Source organism: Xenopus laevis, chromosome 9_10S (assembly GCF_017654675.1).
Source record: "Xenopus laevis strain J_2021 chromosome 9_10S, Xenopus_laevis_v10.1, whole genome shotgun sequence".
NCBI classification, from domain to species: Eukaryota; Metazoa; Chordata; class Amphibia; order Anura; family Pipidae; genus Xenopus; species Xenopus laevis.
Genome location: NC_054388.1, coordinates 20,643,565 through 20,661,032, shown reverse-complemented (window position 1 = coordinate 20,661,032; position 17,468 = coordinate 20,643,565). Strand labels below are relative to the sequence as shown.

At 41.2% G+C, this 17,468-nt stretch overlaps 1 protein-coding gene across 1 annotated transcript; it reads right to left on the bottom strand.

Annotated features, from left to right (window-relative positions):
* Positions 1 to 1,344: 1,344 nt before the first annotated feature.
* Positions 1,345 to 15,257, bottom strand: LOC108702376. The gene is made up of 5 exons (XM_041579098.1): positions 15,190 to 15,257; positions 14,293 to 14,387; positions 5,304 to 5,368; positions 4,789 to 4,995; positions 1,345 to 2,388 (listed from the first exon to the last, which is right to left on the bottom strand). The coding sequence occupies exons 1-5, from the start codon at positions 15,255 to 15,257 to the stop codon at positions 1,789 to 1,791; spliced, it is 1,035 nt and encodes a 344-aa protein (XP_041435032.1). The 3' UTR covers positions 1,345 to 1,788.
* Positions 15,258 to 17,468: the final 2,211 nt, after the last annotated feature.

Here is a 17,468-nt window from a genome sequence, read left to right as displayed (position 1 = left end):
TTTGGGAAAACCATATTTGCTTCTGTGTTTTGTGACAAAAAGTCCAGCAATTTCTCTCCCCACCCCTACTTTGCATATGCAAATGAGGATTCCAATTTGGTTAGCCGGGCAGAAGGATTTGGCCGAATCTGAATCCTGCTGAAAAAGGCCGAATCCAGGATTCGGTGCATCCCTAAGCCTTACACAGCATTTGTTTTTTAGATGGGGTCAATCAGCCCCATTTGGAAGCTGGAAAGAGTCATAAGCAAGAGGTAAATAATTGAAATACTATAAAAAATTAGTGATGACCAATAGAAAAGTTGCTGAGAATTGTTCATGCTATAACATAAAAATTATCAAAAAAGGTTAACCACCCCTTTAACGAATATACAAAACTATATTTCAAGATGCATATGAAGCCTGCACTCAAACTATGTAGAGTCTGGGAGCAAGGCCAACAACTATCATAGCATATAAAGGATATATGGACCAGCACTCTCTAGTTGAGAAAATAAATTGGTTGGCAGGCAGCTACTTGGTGATACCCAATTAGCTGCCTGGCAGATCTGTTCTTCTGTTGCCATATTCTGTAGGGCCCATGATATGCTTTGTGCCCTTGTAGAATGGGCTTTTACTGCAAATGGTCTGCGTGTCCCACTAGTATCGTAAACCTTTGTTTATAGTTTCAACTAGCCAACGGGCTACAGTTCGCTTTGACACTACTTTCCCCTTATGTACTGCAGAATAAGAGATTCTGATTGTTGATATTCCTTTGATCTCTTAAGGTAAATCTTAAGTGCCCCAACCACATGAAGTTTATGTAGTTTCTTTTCCTTCTCATTGGATGGATCAGGGCAGAAGGAAGGTAAAATGATATCTTGGTTCATGTGACGTTCTGTCACCACTTTAGGAAGAAAACCTGGTATGGTTTTGAGAATAGCCTTATCTTGGTGTAATGTAAGCCATGGTTCTTTACAGGAGAGAGCTGCAATCTCAGATACTCGTTTAGCCGATGTAATTACAATCAAAAATATCACTTTAAGGGACAACCACTTAAGATCACATGTAGCTAATGGTTCAAAGGGCGGCTCTTCTAATCCTAACTAATGGTAAACTCCATGTTGCTAGTGGTTCACTAAGAGGTGGTCTAGCTCTGGTCACCCCTCTGATGAATTGTTGAACTGTTGGGTTATCTGCTCATTTGACATGTGTGAGGGCTGCTAGTGCAGATAATTCAGTCTTTAAGGTACATAGTCCTAATCCTTTTTGAAACCCCTCCATCACCTTTTTGTACCTGTATTGATTGTGATGTTTGTTACTCCATATATTCTATGTATGTAATTCATGTGATGTAGTTGTATAATCACATTTACTTTACAGTGCTACGCAATATGTTGGCGTTATATAAATACATGTTAATAATAATAATAATAATCAGAAATTCTCACTTTGTGAGAACCCCTGCTTTCTCCAATACTCGGTCTCAATAGCCACGCAGTCAATCGAAGCATAGCTACCTTTGTTTGATTGGGCCTTGTGTTAGTAGATCTGGTATGAGTGGTAAGCACCAGGGTTTGGCGATTGATAATCTGATGAGATCTGTGTACCACACCCTGTTTGGCCTGTTCTGGTACAGTAGAGTGGGAGTTTTGCGTTGTGTCTGGAGGCTAGCATGTCTATCTCCGGTGTTCCCCACCTGCGTATGAGTTGTTGGAAGACGGTGGCATTGAGTGATCATTCTCCTTGGTCAATTGAGGTTCTGCTCAAATAATCTGCTTCCCAGTTTTGTACCCCTGGAATGAATATTGCTTAGATGTCTGTGACCGTCTCCTCTGCCCAGGTCAGTATTCGTGTTACCCCCTGCATGGCTGATCCGCTTCGTGTGTCTCCCTGTTTGTTTACATTTGCTACTGCCATTGCGTTGCCGGATTGCACTCTGACTGCTCGGAAGAGTAGGGGTGTTGACCAGCCCTCTAGTGTTAATGCAATTGCTCGTAATTCTAGTAAAGGTAGGAGACTCTCCTCTGTGGACCAAGTCCCCTGTAGTGTGTGCTGTTTGAATACTGCTCCCCAGCCCCTTAGACTGGCATTAGTGGTCACTACTACTTCTTGTGCCCAATGCCTGGCAGTACAGGCTAATCCGGCTGAAGCCGCCGCTGGTCTGAGTATTGCGGCTGTCTGTGTGTAAGATCTTTTAAGAACTGATTCCATGCGTCTGTCAAGTGGGTCTTTGAATGCAGCTTCCTTGGCTGGTAAAGCTGTTTGGCGTGAAAGTCTAGCAATTGCCGAGTCAACCTCAGAGGGTATGTCCCACTTCTTTTGGTGCTCTTCAGGTACTGGATATGTCTGAAAAAATTTCTGTGTAAGTGCGATCCTACGGTCAGGCTGTGTCCACTCAGCTTCAATAGCCTGTGTGATGGAGAAAAATATAGAGAAGGCTAATTTTGAATTCTTTTGAACACCTATAAGTCTGCCCTTGAAAGGGTTGTAGTCTTATCTTTTATTTCTAGCATCTGCAGCATGTCCCTTAATAGTTTTTTTGATGTTTTGGGAGTTGATGCTGACAGTCCTTCTTCCTCAGAGTCTGAGGATGATTGTGAAGGGAGGGAACAGAGCTATCTCTCCTAACCCTGTGTACCTTCCCCCTCTGTGTCTGAGGCTAGACCTTCTTTCGATTCTTTCTTAGGGAGTGTTTACAGACCTTGCATTTGGGGAGCTTATTCTGCCTCCTCTTAACTGTCCCACCTGGTAAAAATGCAGACTGTGCCACCTCTCTGAGGTCGTTGGTTCCTCTTCCATCTTACTTGCAGGTGCTTATCCCAGTTTGCATTTGGCTGTGCTTGCTGCGTAGCCTTTTTCAGTCTAACTACTGTGTAAATGGCGTGTGCGCGCCTGTGATGTCATCGTGCTCTCACCCCTTTAGTGATTTGGAGCGAATAGCCTCACTTGGGTCCTGGCAGTGTTTCTCCTGCAAAGTGGCTTCTACAATAGATATTCCTCCTCTGTGGTTTTTCTCCTTTTATATTTTTCTTAACTCCACCCTTTTTTTATGTGTTTCACTACTCACTCCCTCTAGTGGTCAATCAATATATATACAGCTAACATATATCAAACCCAACCCTACACCCTAGTGGTAGCAAATGGTAATTACCATACAATAACTTTTGTGAATCCCCTTTTAGGCTAAAAACACACTGGGAGATTTGTCACCTATGTTTAAATATTCCCTAGAACGGATGACAGATATCCCCAAAATGCTTTACCACTGGCAATAAAGCAATTCACTGTCAGAAAAGTATTACGGTAGATTTGCATGAATTCTATTTTGTGTATAATCTTCTCTATTCCTCAAAATTTTATCCTTCCTCTTGGGTATCTTGAAAAAGGGTTAGGTGTGATGCTGTCTTGTGATGAGGGGGGGGGGGGGTTAGGTGTGATGCTGTGCTATGCCAGGGGGTTGGGTGGGAACTATGTTGAGACTTAGTGGTTTCCGTGTGACACTGTGCTGAGACTTAGTGGTTAGGGAAGATAGAATAATGTGCCCCAGATGTAATATAGTAAGGATATCAGAAATTGCAAAGAAAAAGGTTATACACTGATCGTGACACTCCACACAAATTAATTTAGCTGTGAAACAAAGAATTCTGTAGGTCTTATCCACTGGAACATCTAGAAGCGCAAATTCCTCTAAATTCCCCAAAACTCCAGGAACACTCTCTCTTTACAAATATATTGTCTGGGACTTTAACATTCACTGGGGCTCATTTGAACAACGGGTTCCATTTGCATGTGGGCAGTAAATCACAGCACTAACTGCAATTGTTGAAAACACAAATTAACTGATCGGATGCTATGGGTTACTGCCCAGGTGCAGATAAGTGAGCCCCAGTGTGTCTGATTCTCTCATTGTTCTGCCTTATCTATTTAATATTATTGACAGGCACAAAAGGATATCTTCATATACTGTGTGACTTTACTATCTGTAAATTTCAATTAACCCTATTATTATTATACATTTCACCCCTTATTCAACATTGATGTCTGAGTAAGTGATTAATATTGCATATGTAAATAATACGGAGCCCCATAGGCTGAAAGAGCAACATGGTGGTGCTGCCCATTGTTCTGAAGGGTTGCCCAGTAGACTGCTCAGATAACAATACTATATGGTTTGTTCTCAATATTTTTGCATATGAGTAAATCGCTGGCAAATAAATTATTGGATACAAACTATGTCATTTGATAAACTGCCACTGGGTAGAGACTGAGGACCTTGCTTAAATAGTAAAGTGATGCCAAAGATTAAGGGGGTTTATGCTGTTTAATGTGATTCCCACTCAAAAGGCTTTGAACACACACACACACACACACAAACATATATATATATATATATATGTTTGTGTGTGTGTGTGTGTGTTCAAAGCCTTTTATTGCTTATCACATAGACCACTGATCTTTAGATTCTTCATTATCATCATATTCGGCCACAGTACACAGGATTTCTTTTTTCTCTGGGTCAACACTCCTTTTTAAGAAATTATATTTATAAACATTGGTATTGTCTGTTCATAAGACAGCACTATTAGTCTTTATAAAGAGTTTTATCTGTCCAAAAAACTTTGTGTCCATGTGAGTATTTTGCTTTTTTGAGTGGGAATCACATTAAACAGCATAAACGCCCTTAATCTTTATATATATATATAATCTATATATATATATACACACACACACACACAAAATTTGGAATTTGTATTAATGTATAATACATAATATGTACGTAATGTGTAAAATGTGTGCGTTAACACTAACCTTGGGGTTACAGCCATCAGATCCTCCCTCTGCGGCGTGGGACCAGCTGGAAGCTCTGCAGGAAGTTGTCCCATGAAGTTCCAGTTCGGGGATCCTCGATGGGAGGAAGAGCCTCAGTCCAGCTGAGATTTTATCCACAGCCTCGGAGTTGAAAAAAATGTTCAAATGGAATTTTGCTCTTGCTGAACACCTCCCACACGAACACTCCTAAATGAGAGAGAGAAAAGAAAGGGAACGTGTGATTAGACTGATCCACCAGAGAGCAGGGCTAAACACTGACCAACACTTCACTTCCTATTTTTGAAACCACGATATAATGAAATCACGATACACCAATATTTTCCTATTACTGTACCCATTTCATGAGCTAAAGGAGGCCCTGGCCAGAGGATGGACCTTCAGGTGAGGCTTATATTAATAAAGAATGACAACCGCTGCTTTATACAGTAATTTATGGTGGAGTTTGAAATTGTCTCTTTATGGTGGCCTCTGAAGCTGAAATTAGCTGCACTTACCTGGCCACCCAAAAATCTGAAACATTGACGACCAATGATTCCCCCACCAGGCAGTTGCAAGCAGCCTATTGGAGAAGTGGAGATAACTACGTTATCACAGGCAATTACATTTGAGTCACAGGCAAAAAAACAAACAAAACAGTTTATAGGTTCTGAAGGTATTAAAAAGGAAGGATATGGACAGATGAGGGTCACAAATGCATCACAGGTTGCTACTGGTTACAGGGCTTGGGTAAAATATCAGATTTTGAAAGGATCAGTCCTACTTACATAAGCATCTTGGCCTCCTCAGACATTATCCCTTCCCAAATCATCTTTAATGCTATTCTGTGAACCTTCCTTCATGTGCCATCTTTCACCCAAACACTGCTTCTATCACTGTGATCCAAGATGGCACATGAAAGAAGGTTCACAAACTAATCTCTCCCATGCCCTCTGTACTTTCCTGTGTCCCCAGGGGTTTGCTGTCTGATCAATGAGTCTCCACAGGGCACAATTAAAGGGGACATAGTGCTTTATAAAACAAAAATAACATGAGCAGCAGCAGAGATTGAATCCATTGCTGATGAATTAATGGATCAAAAAGATATGGCAGCACAGTAATTGCACTGACTCAATTGGCCACACATACAAAGCAATGCTCTGTGTACATAATAAACTATGTATGTACTGCACATCTAAGTGGAAATAAATGCCATATAAACCTTACTCATCAAAAGGGTACACTTCCCCTTTAAGAGCAAGGGACAGAAGTGACTTCATACCTAGGGATTTTGACAGTTGGATCAGTCCGTTGGTTGATACTGGGGTGAGAGGTAAGTGTAAATTCTCTCTGAGATTTTTTTGACAAAAAACCCTTTATTTTAGTTTAAAAAAGAGGGGAAATAATTGGGTGATACCCTCAGTCTAGCAGATGTTGCTCTTCTCATTGGTTTTAGTGAATTTGGAAAACTATCCCCTAAAATGGGTTTTGGAGATACCTTTAATCTTAGCACTGGTTGGGAGACACAGACCCAGGATTTGGAAGTTATGCAGGGCTGACAGCAAATATACACCTTTTCTATTGCAACCCCTTAAGAAAATAAAATTTTGGACTCCTGAGGATCATTTCTGTTCCCAGTATTGACAGTCTCCTTATTGCCCCTCTGCCCCTGGGTATCTGCCCTGCTATTAAGTACCAACACTGTAGATAAACACACGCTCCATTTATCCAAATCTGGAACTAGGGGTGGGTAGCAGAGTCACATGCCATAGGGATAATTGAGGGGGGCAGAAAGCTAAAGAGTGGGGGACAAGCAGCAGGGTTTCATACAAGAAAGATGACTTTACAACTAGGGATTTGTCAGTTGGTTTAGTCCGTTGGTTGGCAGAGTTATGAATGTAATATCCCTATAAGAGATTTTTTGCCATATAACCCTTATTTTAGTAAAAAAGGGGAGGGGGATAGTTGGCTGATACTCCCAAGACTAGCGCATGTTGCTCTTCTCATTGATTTCAGGGATTTTGGATAGTATTTCCCCACAAATGGGCTTTGGATATACTTTTACTCTTAGTGCTGGTTGGGAGACACAGACCCAGGGTTTGACAGTTGGTTTAGTCCTTTGGTTTTAATTGTGGTAAGTGCATATTCCCTCAGAGAGATGCTTATTTTAGTGAAAAAGAGGGGAAACAGTTGGGTGATGCCCCCCCAGACTAACAGATATTGACCATATTACTGATTTTAGTGAGTTTCCCCCTAAAATGGACAATGCCTTTACTCTTAGTGCTGGTTGGGAGACACAGACCCAGGGTTTGACAGTTGGTTTAGTCCGTTGTTTGGTAGAGTGGTGAATGTATTATCCCTATAAGAGATTTTTTACCAAATAACCCTTATTTCAGTAAAAAGGGGGGGGGGATGGATAGTTGGCTGATACCCCCAAGACTAGCGGATGTTGCTCCTCTCATTGATTTCAGGGATTTTGGAGAGTTTTCCCCACAAATGGGCTTTGGATATGCTTTTACTCTTAGTGCTGGTTGGGAGACACAGACCCAGGGTTTGACAGCTGGTTTAGTCCTTTCCTTGATAGAGAGGTAAATGTGCTATCCCTCTAAGAGATTTAGGGGCTGACAGCAAATATACAGATTTTTCTCAATTGAAGCCCATAAACAGATAACATTTGGGGACAACAGGAGCAGCAGCAGTGATTGAATCCATGGCTGATGAATTCATGGATCAAAAAGATATGGCAGCACAGTAACTGCACTGACTCAATAGGAAACACATACAAAGCAATGATCTGCATACATAATAAGCTATGTATGTACTGCACATCTAAGTGGAAATAAATGCCATATAAACCTTACTCATCAAAAGGGTACACTTCCCCTTTAAAAGCAAGGGACAGATGTGACTTCATACCTAGGGATTTTGACAGTTGGATCAGTCCGTTGGTTGATACTGGGGTGAGAGGTAAGTGTAAATTCACTCAGAGGTTTTTCTGCCAAATAATCCTTTATTTTAGTTTTAAAAAAAGAGGGGAAATAGTTAGGCGATGCCCTCAGTCTAGCAGATGTTGCTCTTCTCACTAATTTTAGTGAATTCGGAGAACTATCCACTAAAATGGGTTTGAAGAAACCTTTAATCTCAGCACTGGTTGGGAGACACAGACCCAGGATTTGGAAGTTATGCAGGGCTGACAGCAAATATGCAGCTTTTCTATAGCAACCCTTAAGAAAATAACATTTGGGGGACCCCTGTGGATCATTTCTGTTCCCAGTATTGACAGGCTCCTTAGAGTTTTGCCCCTGGGTATCTGCCCTGCTATTAAGTACCAACACTGTAGCTAAATACACGCTCCATTTATCCAAATCTGAAACTAGGGGTGAGTAGCAGAGTCACATGCCATGGGGATAATTGGGGGGGGGAAGCTAATCAGTGGGGGACATACAGCAGGGTGTCATATAAGAAAGATGACTTTAAAACTAGGGATTTGTCCGTTGGTTTAGTCCTTTGGTTTAATTGTGGTAAGTTTATTTCCCTCTGAGAGATGGTTATTTTAGTGAAAAAAAGAGGGGAAACAGTTTGGTGATGCCCCCCAGACTAACCGATATTGATCACGTTACTGATTTTAGTGTGTTTCGCCCTAAAATGGACAATGCCTTTACTCTTAGTGCTGGTTGGGAGACACAGACCCAGGGTTTGACAGTTGGTTTAGTCCGTTGGTTGGTAGAGTGGTGAATGTATTATCCCTATAAGAGATTTTTTTTTTACCAAATAACCCTTATTTTAGTAAAAAGGGGGGGGGGGTAGTTGGTTGATACCCCCAAGACTAGCGGATGTTCCTCTTCTCATTGATTTCAGGGATTTTAGAGAGTTTTCACCTAAAATAGGCTTTGGATATGCTTTTACTCTTAGTGCTGATTGGGAAACACAGACCCAGGGTTTGACAGTTGGTTTAGTCTGTTCCTTGGTAGCGTGGTGAATGTACTATCCCTATAAGAGATTTAGGGGCTGACAGCAAATATACACTTTTTCCCAATTGAAGCCCATAAACAGATAACATTTGGGGACCCCTGTGCCTCACTATAAATACTTTATTTGTATGACCAGTATTAACAGGCTCCTTACAGTTTTGCCCCTCTGCCCCTGGATATCTAACCTGTTCTGATATACCAACCTTAACATGAATTTAATGGAATACATAGCAATGTATTTTCCTTTCATGTCTCATGTGCATTCCCTTCAAATGTTCCGGCTGTGGGGGGGCAACAGGGTACATGGTAGGGCAGTATTGATTCCAATCATATTTAATTGCTATTCTGTAAATGTTTTCTATAGCAGGGGGGTGGGCAATCTGCACCTGGCCAGTGATCTTATGTACTATGTATTCATTCTCTCTATACCAATGCTCATTTCTGATTGGCTGCTGTGAGGTACTGTATTGTATAAACTGAGTGCCAGTACCCGCTGGGAGTGACACAAAGCTCACGATTAGGGTAAAATGCCCAGATCTCCACCATCCTCTGTATTTTATAAGAAATATTAAATGTTAAATGCATTATCCTGAAGCTAATCAGTCAATTTGTTCTCTTCCCATACAGATTGCTACAGTGCTATTTTTTTCGGCAAATAACCAACGCTTTTTGGACTGTGTTTTTTCCTGGCTTCTCCTTAGTTCAGATTTTAACATTCTTTTCTGAACATATAAGGAGAGCCAGTATCTAAGGAGGGAGACCCTCTGGGGTACCCCGGCCTTGTGCCGGTCCCTCTATTTGAGCCAAAACATCTCAGGCTTTTTTTTTTTTGCTTCTTTTTTTTTTTTAACATCTGGCACCATTTTTTTAACATCTGGCATCTGAAGAACGACATCATCTTCTTTTAAGAGGTAATCCTGAAAATCCAATTCATACAGTTTATTATTATTATTTTATTATTAACATGTATTTATATAGCGCCAACATATTGCGTAGCACTGTAAGAGATTAATGATTTATTTTATAGAAAACCTGCCCTAAATTCAAGGGGAAGCAATATGTAAGGTCGCACATCTCTTTCCCAGGCCATTCAAATAGTAAAGTGCACCTACCCAGGGTAGTTTACTGCTGGTCAGACTGGCCCTCTAACTGGCCATCTAGGGGCAGAATTACAATATGGAAAGGGACATCGGCATTAGAAAGAGTTTAAAAATGTACTCATTTCTTGATTACTTACTGACAGTTTGCAGAATCCCATGGGAATGGAAGGTCACACTATGTGTGAGAAATATTTAATCATACATATGTTGAGATCTTTGTACACGTTCTGATGAGTGAGGAACCAGGGTGATTTGTACATGTACTTACCTGCAGGGGGGCATATGAATACCAAATGCTATGGGTGTTAAAGTTTTCAGATTTTATCAGGTCACTCCCAGACTTGGAGTTGAAGCTCCTGGCTGGTTGCTAGGGCTTAATTGCCCTAACAACCACACAGCAGTTTGGAAATAAAATTGGGAGAGGAATAGTAGACGGGCATGTCACATACAACAGAACCTTGGAGGACATTGTCTCATTAACTAGTGATTGATACAGTAAGACTTACTTTATGCAAGTAGCTGTTGCTAGCTTTGTGAGAAAAACTACTTTCTGTCTGTTCAATTACCTACATTTGCCATGTCTAGAGACATCGACAAAGATGGGTTTTTCAAACCCAAAAAAGCGCAAGAGAGAGGCGAGGAGTCGTGGAAGCGCCAAAAAGATCAGAGATGAGCGCGTGGCCTGCCAACCTGCAGCGAAGAAGCCGGTTCCTGTACAAGACCAATGGAACACCCTCAGGAACATCAACAAAGAACAGCACATCTTCGAGGACTACGGGGAAGAGAGCTACCTGTTCTATAAAGCCCTAGAAGAGAAATTCTTAACATCGGGTATTCTCACAAAGCAGACCACCATTGAGGAAAGTTATTGGCAGGAAGTCACCACCATTTTAATTAAAGTGCACAGACACTTTTCGCTGGACTTCTCCACCTTGTGCCTTGCTGTAAAATACATGGCAAGGTACATCTCCGGAAGGCAACTGAGACCTGGGATCCTGAAACCAGTGGGGGCCACTAGTTTATATTTGGCCATTAAGATCATGGAAGACAATCCACCCAATGCAGAAGAGTTTGCTGCGTTTTTTGGTGAAACTCATTACTCACCAAGTTTCCTGGCATATATTGAAAATATGATTCTGTACCGACTGGAGTGTCGCCTGCACCAACCAACCATAGACTTTTTTCTAGAGCACTTCACCTTAATGAGTGTATCCCCGGAGATGTTTTTTTATGACAACATCACTAGAGTAGCCAATGCTCTTACAGCTGCCAGGGGCATTGCAGCACTGACCATGATGAAGTATGAATTTCATACTTATTTACCATCTTTAATGGCTCAGTGCTGCCTTAACGCTGCTGAACACATCCTTGGATACAACTTAATAGTGGAGTTGCCCAGCGACTATCCAAGTCACATAGTGCAGAAATGCCTCAGAAAAACGTTACTCCTGGCATCAGCCAACAAGGACTTTTTACACCAACTTATGCCAGGAGTCTTTCCTGAGGTATTTCCGAAGTTTACTTCAACAGGAGCCAAGGAGCCAGCCAGGAAGCCCAGCAAAACATCTGCAAAAAAGCCACAAAAAGAGTCAGGAGCCAAGGAGCCAGCCAGGATGCCAGGCAAAACATCGGCTAAAAGGCCAAATAAAGAGACAGGAGCCAAGGAGCCAGCCAGTCAGCCAAACAAACCGGCAAAAAGACCAAAGATAGAGGCTTCTGCAAATGATAACAAAGGTAGAACAGAGTCAACAGCAGCAGAGGCAGTTGCACCCACGAGAAGAACAGCACGGAACACGCAAAGATGCTGTAAATTTTGCGATGGCACTCATGCATACACATATCCACATACTCACACAGACACACATTTATACTGAGTCTATGGACAAAACACTTTCATCCCACTGACATGATTATCCTTTTCCCTTCTCCCAAAACAGCCCTTATGACATACACCCATACATATTTACATAAACGCACACACACAAACATCTGAGTCACAGCTGCCAGAAGGGGCAAGCAGTACCATACTGGGGACAAGAATATGGTTAAATACACGCAAGTACCTTTATGCCACTCGGTAGACCCTGCATTCCTTTTCATTCAATCCCTCAGACTGCAGAGCCGGGTCTGCAGGCTGCCTGGGTCTAACAGAATGGAGAGGAATGCAGCATTCACCTTCCTGCTTAAAGGTACTTATGTTGTATGTTGCCATATTCTCTTCTGTTTCCCTTCCTTACACCGCAGCTTCACCAGCGGTGCTCCTCCCTTAATCCAAAATATGGTTTTATATACAGGAGCACACTTAAGCCACTTGGTGGATTTTGTATTGCTTTTGACTCCATCCTCAGGCTGTAGAAGCCGGGTCTGCAGGCTACCTAGGAAGGAATTGAAAGGAATGCAACGTTCACCTAGCAGTTTAATGACGCTCGTGTATATGCTGACATATTCCCTTCTGTTTCCCTTCCTTCCACCACAATTCCTACAGCAGTGCCCCCCCCCTTACATATAAAAGATGGTTTCATACACAGAAGCACCCATAAGCCACTTAGCAGACCCTGCATTGCTTTTCATTCCATCCCTCCAACTGCAAAGCTGGGATCCAATGGAATGAAGAGGAATGCAGCGTTCACTTAGAAGCTTAATGGAGCTCATGTATATGCTGCCAAATTACTTTCTGTGTCCCTCACCCTGCTTCCCTTCTTTAATTATGGAGCATTGATCCTGGGAGCAAAACCGATCGCCGTTAAGGGGTCAGGAAGGAATTTTTCCCTCTAGTGAAGCAGATTAGACCATGCTTCACAAAGGTTTTTTTTGCCTTCCTCAGGATTGAAAAGCCCAATTCATTACATCAATAAAGCTGTGACTTACACAGATTAACCACAATGAAGCTGTGTGTGTATTTATTTTGGGTATTGGGGGGGCTGGTAATAAAGGTTGGTTCTTCCTTAAAAAAGCCAAGATAACATATACAGAGAGATGCAGATGGGAGAGTGAATAAAATAGCCCAAATAACAAACAGTTTAGAAGCTGCTGTGTTGTTGCTAGGGTCCAATTTGCCTTAGAAACCAGCAACAGAGTGGGAGATGAAAACAACCTATTGCTAAAGAAAAGGGGTAGATGGAATATTAAATGTGGTGGTCTGGGGTATAATTGCATGTAATCATAAGAAGAATACAGAAGAGAGCAGAAGTCTATAGTCTATAGGATTTGGTGTCATGAAAAGAAAGTTACCATGTGTGGGTAAAGGGGCGGGTGGGCGGGCTCCCTGTGTGGGTAAAGGAGAGTACGGGCACTCTCCCTGTGTGGGTAAAGGGGCGGATGGGTGGGCAACCTATGTGGATAAAGGGGTATGTTCCCTGTGTGGGTAAAGGGGCGGGTGGACGGGCTTTCTGTGTGGGTAAAGGGACTGTTGGGCGGGCTCCCTGTGTGGGTAAAGGGGAGGGCGGACGGGCTCCCTGTGTGGGTAAAGGGGAGGGCGGGACCGATTGCTACAAGTCTGTAGTATATAACAAGCCCCAGGGCATACTTTGCCAAATGAATAGAATATGCAAATGTTGTATCTAGTTTTCTGATAAACAGTCTATTCATTAGAGGGAAATCAATGTTAGCAGAGCCACTGCCAAGGGACTGCATTATGCCGTATGGCCTCCCTCTGTCTCCTGCACAAACTGTTGAAAAACCTGGGGAGCCCTCCAGCCATCAACGGATCTCCACTGTCCTGAACAAGTGATGTATCTCTATATATCAGCAATACATTGCACCTAATATGAGAGCTATGGTATAGAGAGCGCCAGAGCTGAATGAGAGCTGTGAAGATGTGGAATTTTCTCCCTGAATCAGTTGTACAGGCTGATACATTAGATAGCTTTTACAAGGGGTTGGATGGTTTTTATGGTTTTATGGTTATGGAAGATAGCTCATAGTACAAGTTGTTCCAGGGACAAGTCAGATTGTCAAGTTGTATTTGCCCCTCTGCGATAAAATGGAGAGGCTTCAAATGGCAGGTTATATATTGACTTAAAAGGTTGAACATGATGGACTGGTATCTCTTTTCAATCTATGTTACATAAAACACATTTGCTATAGAAAGTACATATCTAACTTGTGACTTATGGTACAAATACTGCAATAACGAATGCAGCCATTGAGGGAAGCTTAAACTGTCTTTTCCATTCAGTACCATGGACAGCACTCTGTGGCTGCAGCTCCTATTGTTAAACAGGACATGACAGTGGGCCCCGGTTCTATCAGTTCTGCCACAGCCTGACAAATAAATGGATATCTGACTTCTGTCTATCTGCTGTATAGTATAATAGAAAACTTCTAAACCATTATCTATGAATTACTTCTACAGCCCACTGCCAGAAATTGCCTTATTGGGCAATGCCGGACTGAGCCTTAGCTTGTTCTGTACCGACCAAAGTTATAATAATTACCATGAGAGTGTCCCGGGGAAACGTCTTGTCTTCTTCTGTCTTCTGATCTCAATTCTATCACTTCTGCTTTATCCTTTGCTTTCTTCTGCTTCTTACTGGCATATTCCTGATAAAGACAAATGTATGAAAATTATAAATATAAAAAACTATATCAAGGTTGTTTTGGGACAACTTGAGCTTTCCAAATACTATCATTTATGTACAATCCCACTTTTGTTTGACATACTTTAGGTTCCAAGGCCAAAACTTCCACTAACAATAGGTTCCCCCCAAGAAATCAGAGATTTATTTTGATAGTGCACATTCTGACTTTTTTAACCTTTTAAACACCTGAGTGCAAGTCATATTTATCGTAATAAAAGGTTTTTACACTATATACAGAGTATTTCTTTTAAAGTCTTTTGGGAGTGGAAATTAAAGGCAATTCATCTAAAGTGAAACATTGGTTTTAATCAAGGTGGAAGTAACGGTCTAAACGTTTATTAGCTTCTCTGCAGTGTGAAACACTTATTCATTTAAAGGACAACCTAACCTAAAAAGATGTGGAAAACTCACAAAGCCACTATAAGAGTGTTATCACAAAAGGGGTTAGATACAGAGCTCAAGCAATACTACACTATTTTTTATATTTTTTTTTACCTTTCTTTTTATACTCTCTCTACCCTGAGCTTTCTGGAGCGAAGGTTCATATTGTTGGACTCTCAAATCTCCCTGACAAATGAGGATAAAACACACCAACCCCACACAATAATCTCTGGCTCACAATGGACTACACACACTATGCTTACGCAGCCCTAATGCTAAGGGGACCTGTCACCCCATTCCCCTCTAAGGGGCTGAGCAGTGACTATAAGAAAACTAATCCATAGCTAACCAGGCCTCACACTTCCTACTTACTTGGGTCCTGCCAGTTGTTCCTCCTGCAAAGTGGCTTCTTCAATAGATGTTCCTCCTCTGAAGCACATCTGCCCCTGTGACTTGTCTCCTTTCAAATTCTTCTAAACTCCACACTCTTAGAACCTCCTATTTGTTTCACTACTCCCTCTAATGGCCAAACACTATATAGCTAATGTCTAATCTAACCCATTTCTACACTGCCATCTAGGGGCAGAAAGTGGTAATTACCGTATAATTGCTTTAACCCTTTCACTGCCACACTATTTGGCTGATTTGAAATGAAAGAAAAAATCCTATTTTACTTAGTACAATCACATATATCAGAAACATAATTTATTATATGTACGAGAACACAGCAGATTTGGAAAGTTTAATGTTTCCTGAATGAGCCAATACCAAATAAATATAGTTTTATGGATATTTGTCACCTGTGTAGATCTCCAAACTACAAGCAGTACATCAATACCAAATTTCCAAAGCATCACTGCACAAAACTCAATACTTCTGATTTTAAGGCCAAATATTCCCCTAACAGCAGGATTACCCTAGAAAATGACATTATTAGAAAAAGCAGATTCTGATGACAGGCACTCATTTGATAGGTTTGATTACTTTGCTGCACGTCACTATGGAGTGATGTTTATATTGTGCTTGTTTAGCTGCCAAGAATGGGTTTTTGACTTGGGATCAGTTAGGATCGGACTATTAGGCCAAAAGTCTTCCCATAATTCCAAGTTACTAAACCCGGACTTGCAATCTGGCAATATTCCAGTCTCTTCTTCAAATCAATGCATGGTTGCTAAGGTAACTTGGACCCTAGTAACCAGATTACTGAAACTGCTAGCTGGAGAGCTGCTGAATAAAAAGCTAAATAACTAAAAAAAACAGAAATTATAAAAATTAAAACCAATGGCAAATTGTCTCAGGATTTCCCTCTGTAAATCATACCAAAAGTTAATATGAAGGTGAACAACCCCTTTAATGTAGATTTGAACCAATAACGAATGATACATTGTTAACCATGTTACATTTTATGAAATATATTTATATTAATGATACATTTTCAATAGTTTTAAAGCTATCACTAAACTGTTTCTACTGAAAGCAGTCTGGATGTTCATATTCTCTGCACTGCTGCTCCTGACTCATGAAATAATGTAGCAGATAAAGTAGCAGATGCCAACTGATTAACGTGGAAGAGAACAGAATTCTGCTACATGATTGTGAAAAAGTCAGAAGCAGAGAGGCAGATGTGAGTGGATGAGACATTTCTCTGCTTCAGTGATAGATTTCAGACTGATAGATTTCACACAATGAAAAGCAAGAAGTCTCTGTTTATTGGCATTGCTGTATAAAAGGAGAGGAGTGTTACACAGGGCAGGATGATCAATGAATGAGCAGGATCATTTGACTCACTGGCTCTGGAGAGAGCTGTGCCGGGTTATTAGGATCACATTCTTAGGACTTTTTCTTTCCTCCCGTTGGTGCTGAAGTGGTCGCCTTCTGTGATACTCCTTCATCTGTGGAGAAAATGGGACAGAGTTATACCAATGTATATATTATGCCTATCACTACCATCAGACATTAGAAACATGACATTGTCTGATATTTAAAAAACGATGTGAGAAAACCCCAGTGTGTTTACATACAAACTCCCTCTCATACTCTGTGCTGTCTCAGAATGAACTCTAAATTGTTCATTATCCAGTTTTCTAATCATCCTAATTCCACCGCTGATTAGGTTTATCCCACAAATAGCCACCATCCACTGAATATCACTTTGCTTGGCCTTTAAAAGCACTGACATATCTTACTGAATGTATTTTGGGAAGTTGCTTAGATTACATTTTCTTTCACTATGCAGAACAGAAGTGTAGGGACAAACTGCTAATGTCAAATCTAAATCTAGTTATGGCTGTGTCAAATTGGGCTGATTGAATGCTTAATCTGCAGGCTGAAAAATTACCCTGTAACACTGCGTCTATGAACAAAACATTATGAACAAAACATTCATGAGAGTCAAACATTAACACAAAAAACAAACAAAACAATTTACTTTTTCACAGTCAAGGTGACATCTCTGACCCGTAATCCCACATCATTTCGGCAGCTGTGATGAAATAGGTACATAGCTCCCTGCTAATACTGCAACGGTCCTGATCCCAGTGCTCTTCATACACATCATCATACATACATCCTTCCTTTATTCCATGTCCCACTGGATTCCATGTTGATTTCTTCATTCATTAAAATGGTTTTCCTCTTTACACTGGACAGTT

Excerpts from the sequence above, each read along its gene's own strand:
- LOC108702376 (XM_041579098.1), bottom strand. The coding sequence starts at position 15,257 with ATGTGCTTCAGAGGAGGAACATCTATTGAAGAAGCCACTTTGCAGGAG. Across the intron at positions 5,369-14,292 it reads TTCCCCGGGACACTCTCATG|GCTGCTTGCAACTGCCTGGT; the intron begins GTAATTATTATA and ends CTTCTCCAATAG. Across the intron at positions 2,389-4,788 it reads CTGATGGCTGTAACCCCAAG|GCTATTGAAGCTGAGTGGAC; the intron begins GTTAGTGTTAAC and ends TCCATCACACAG.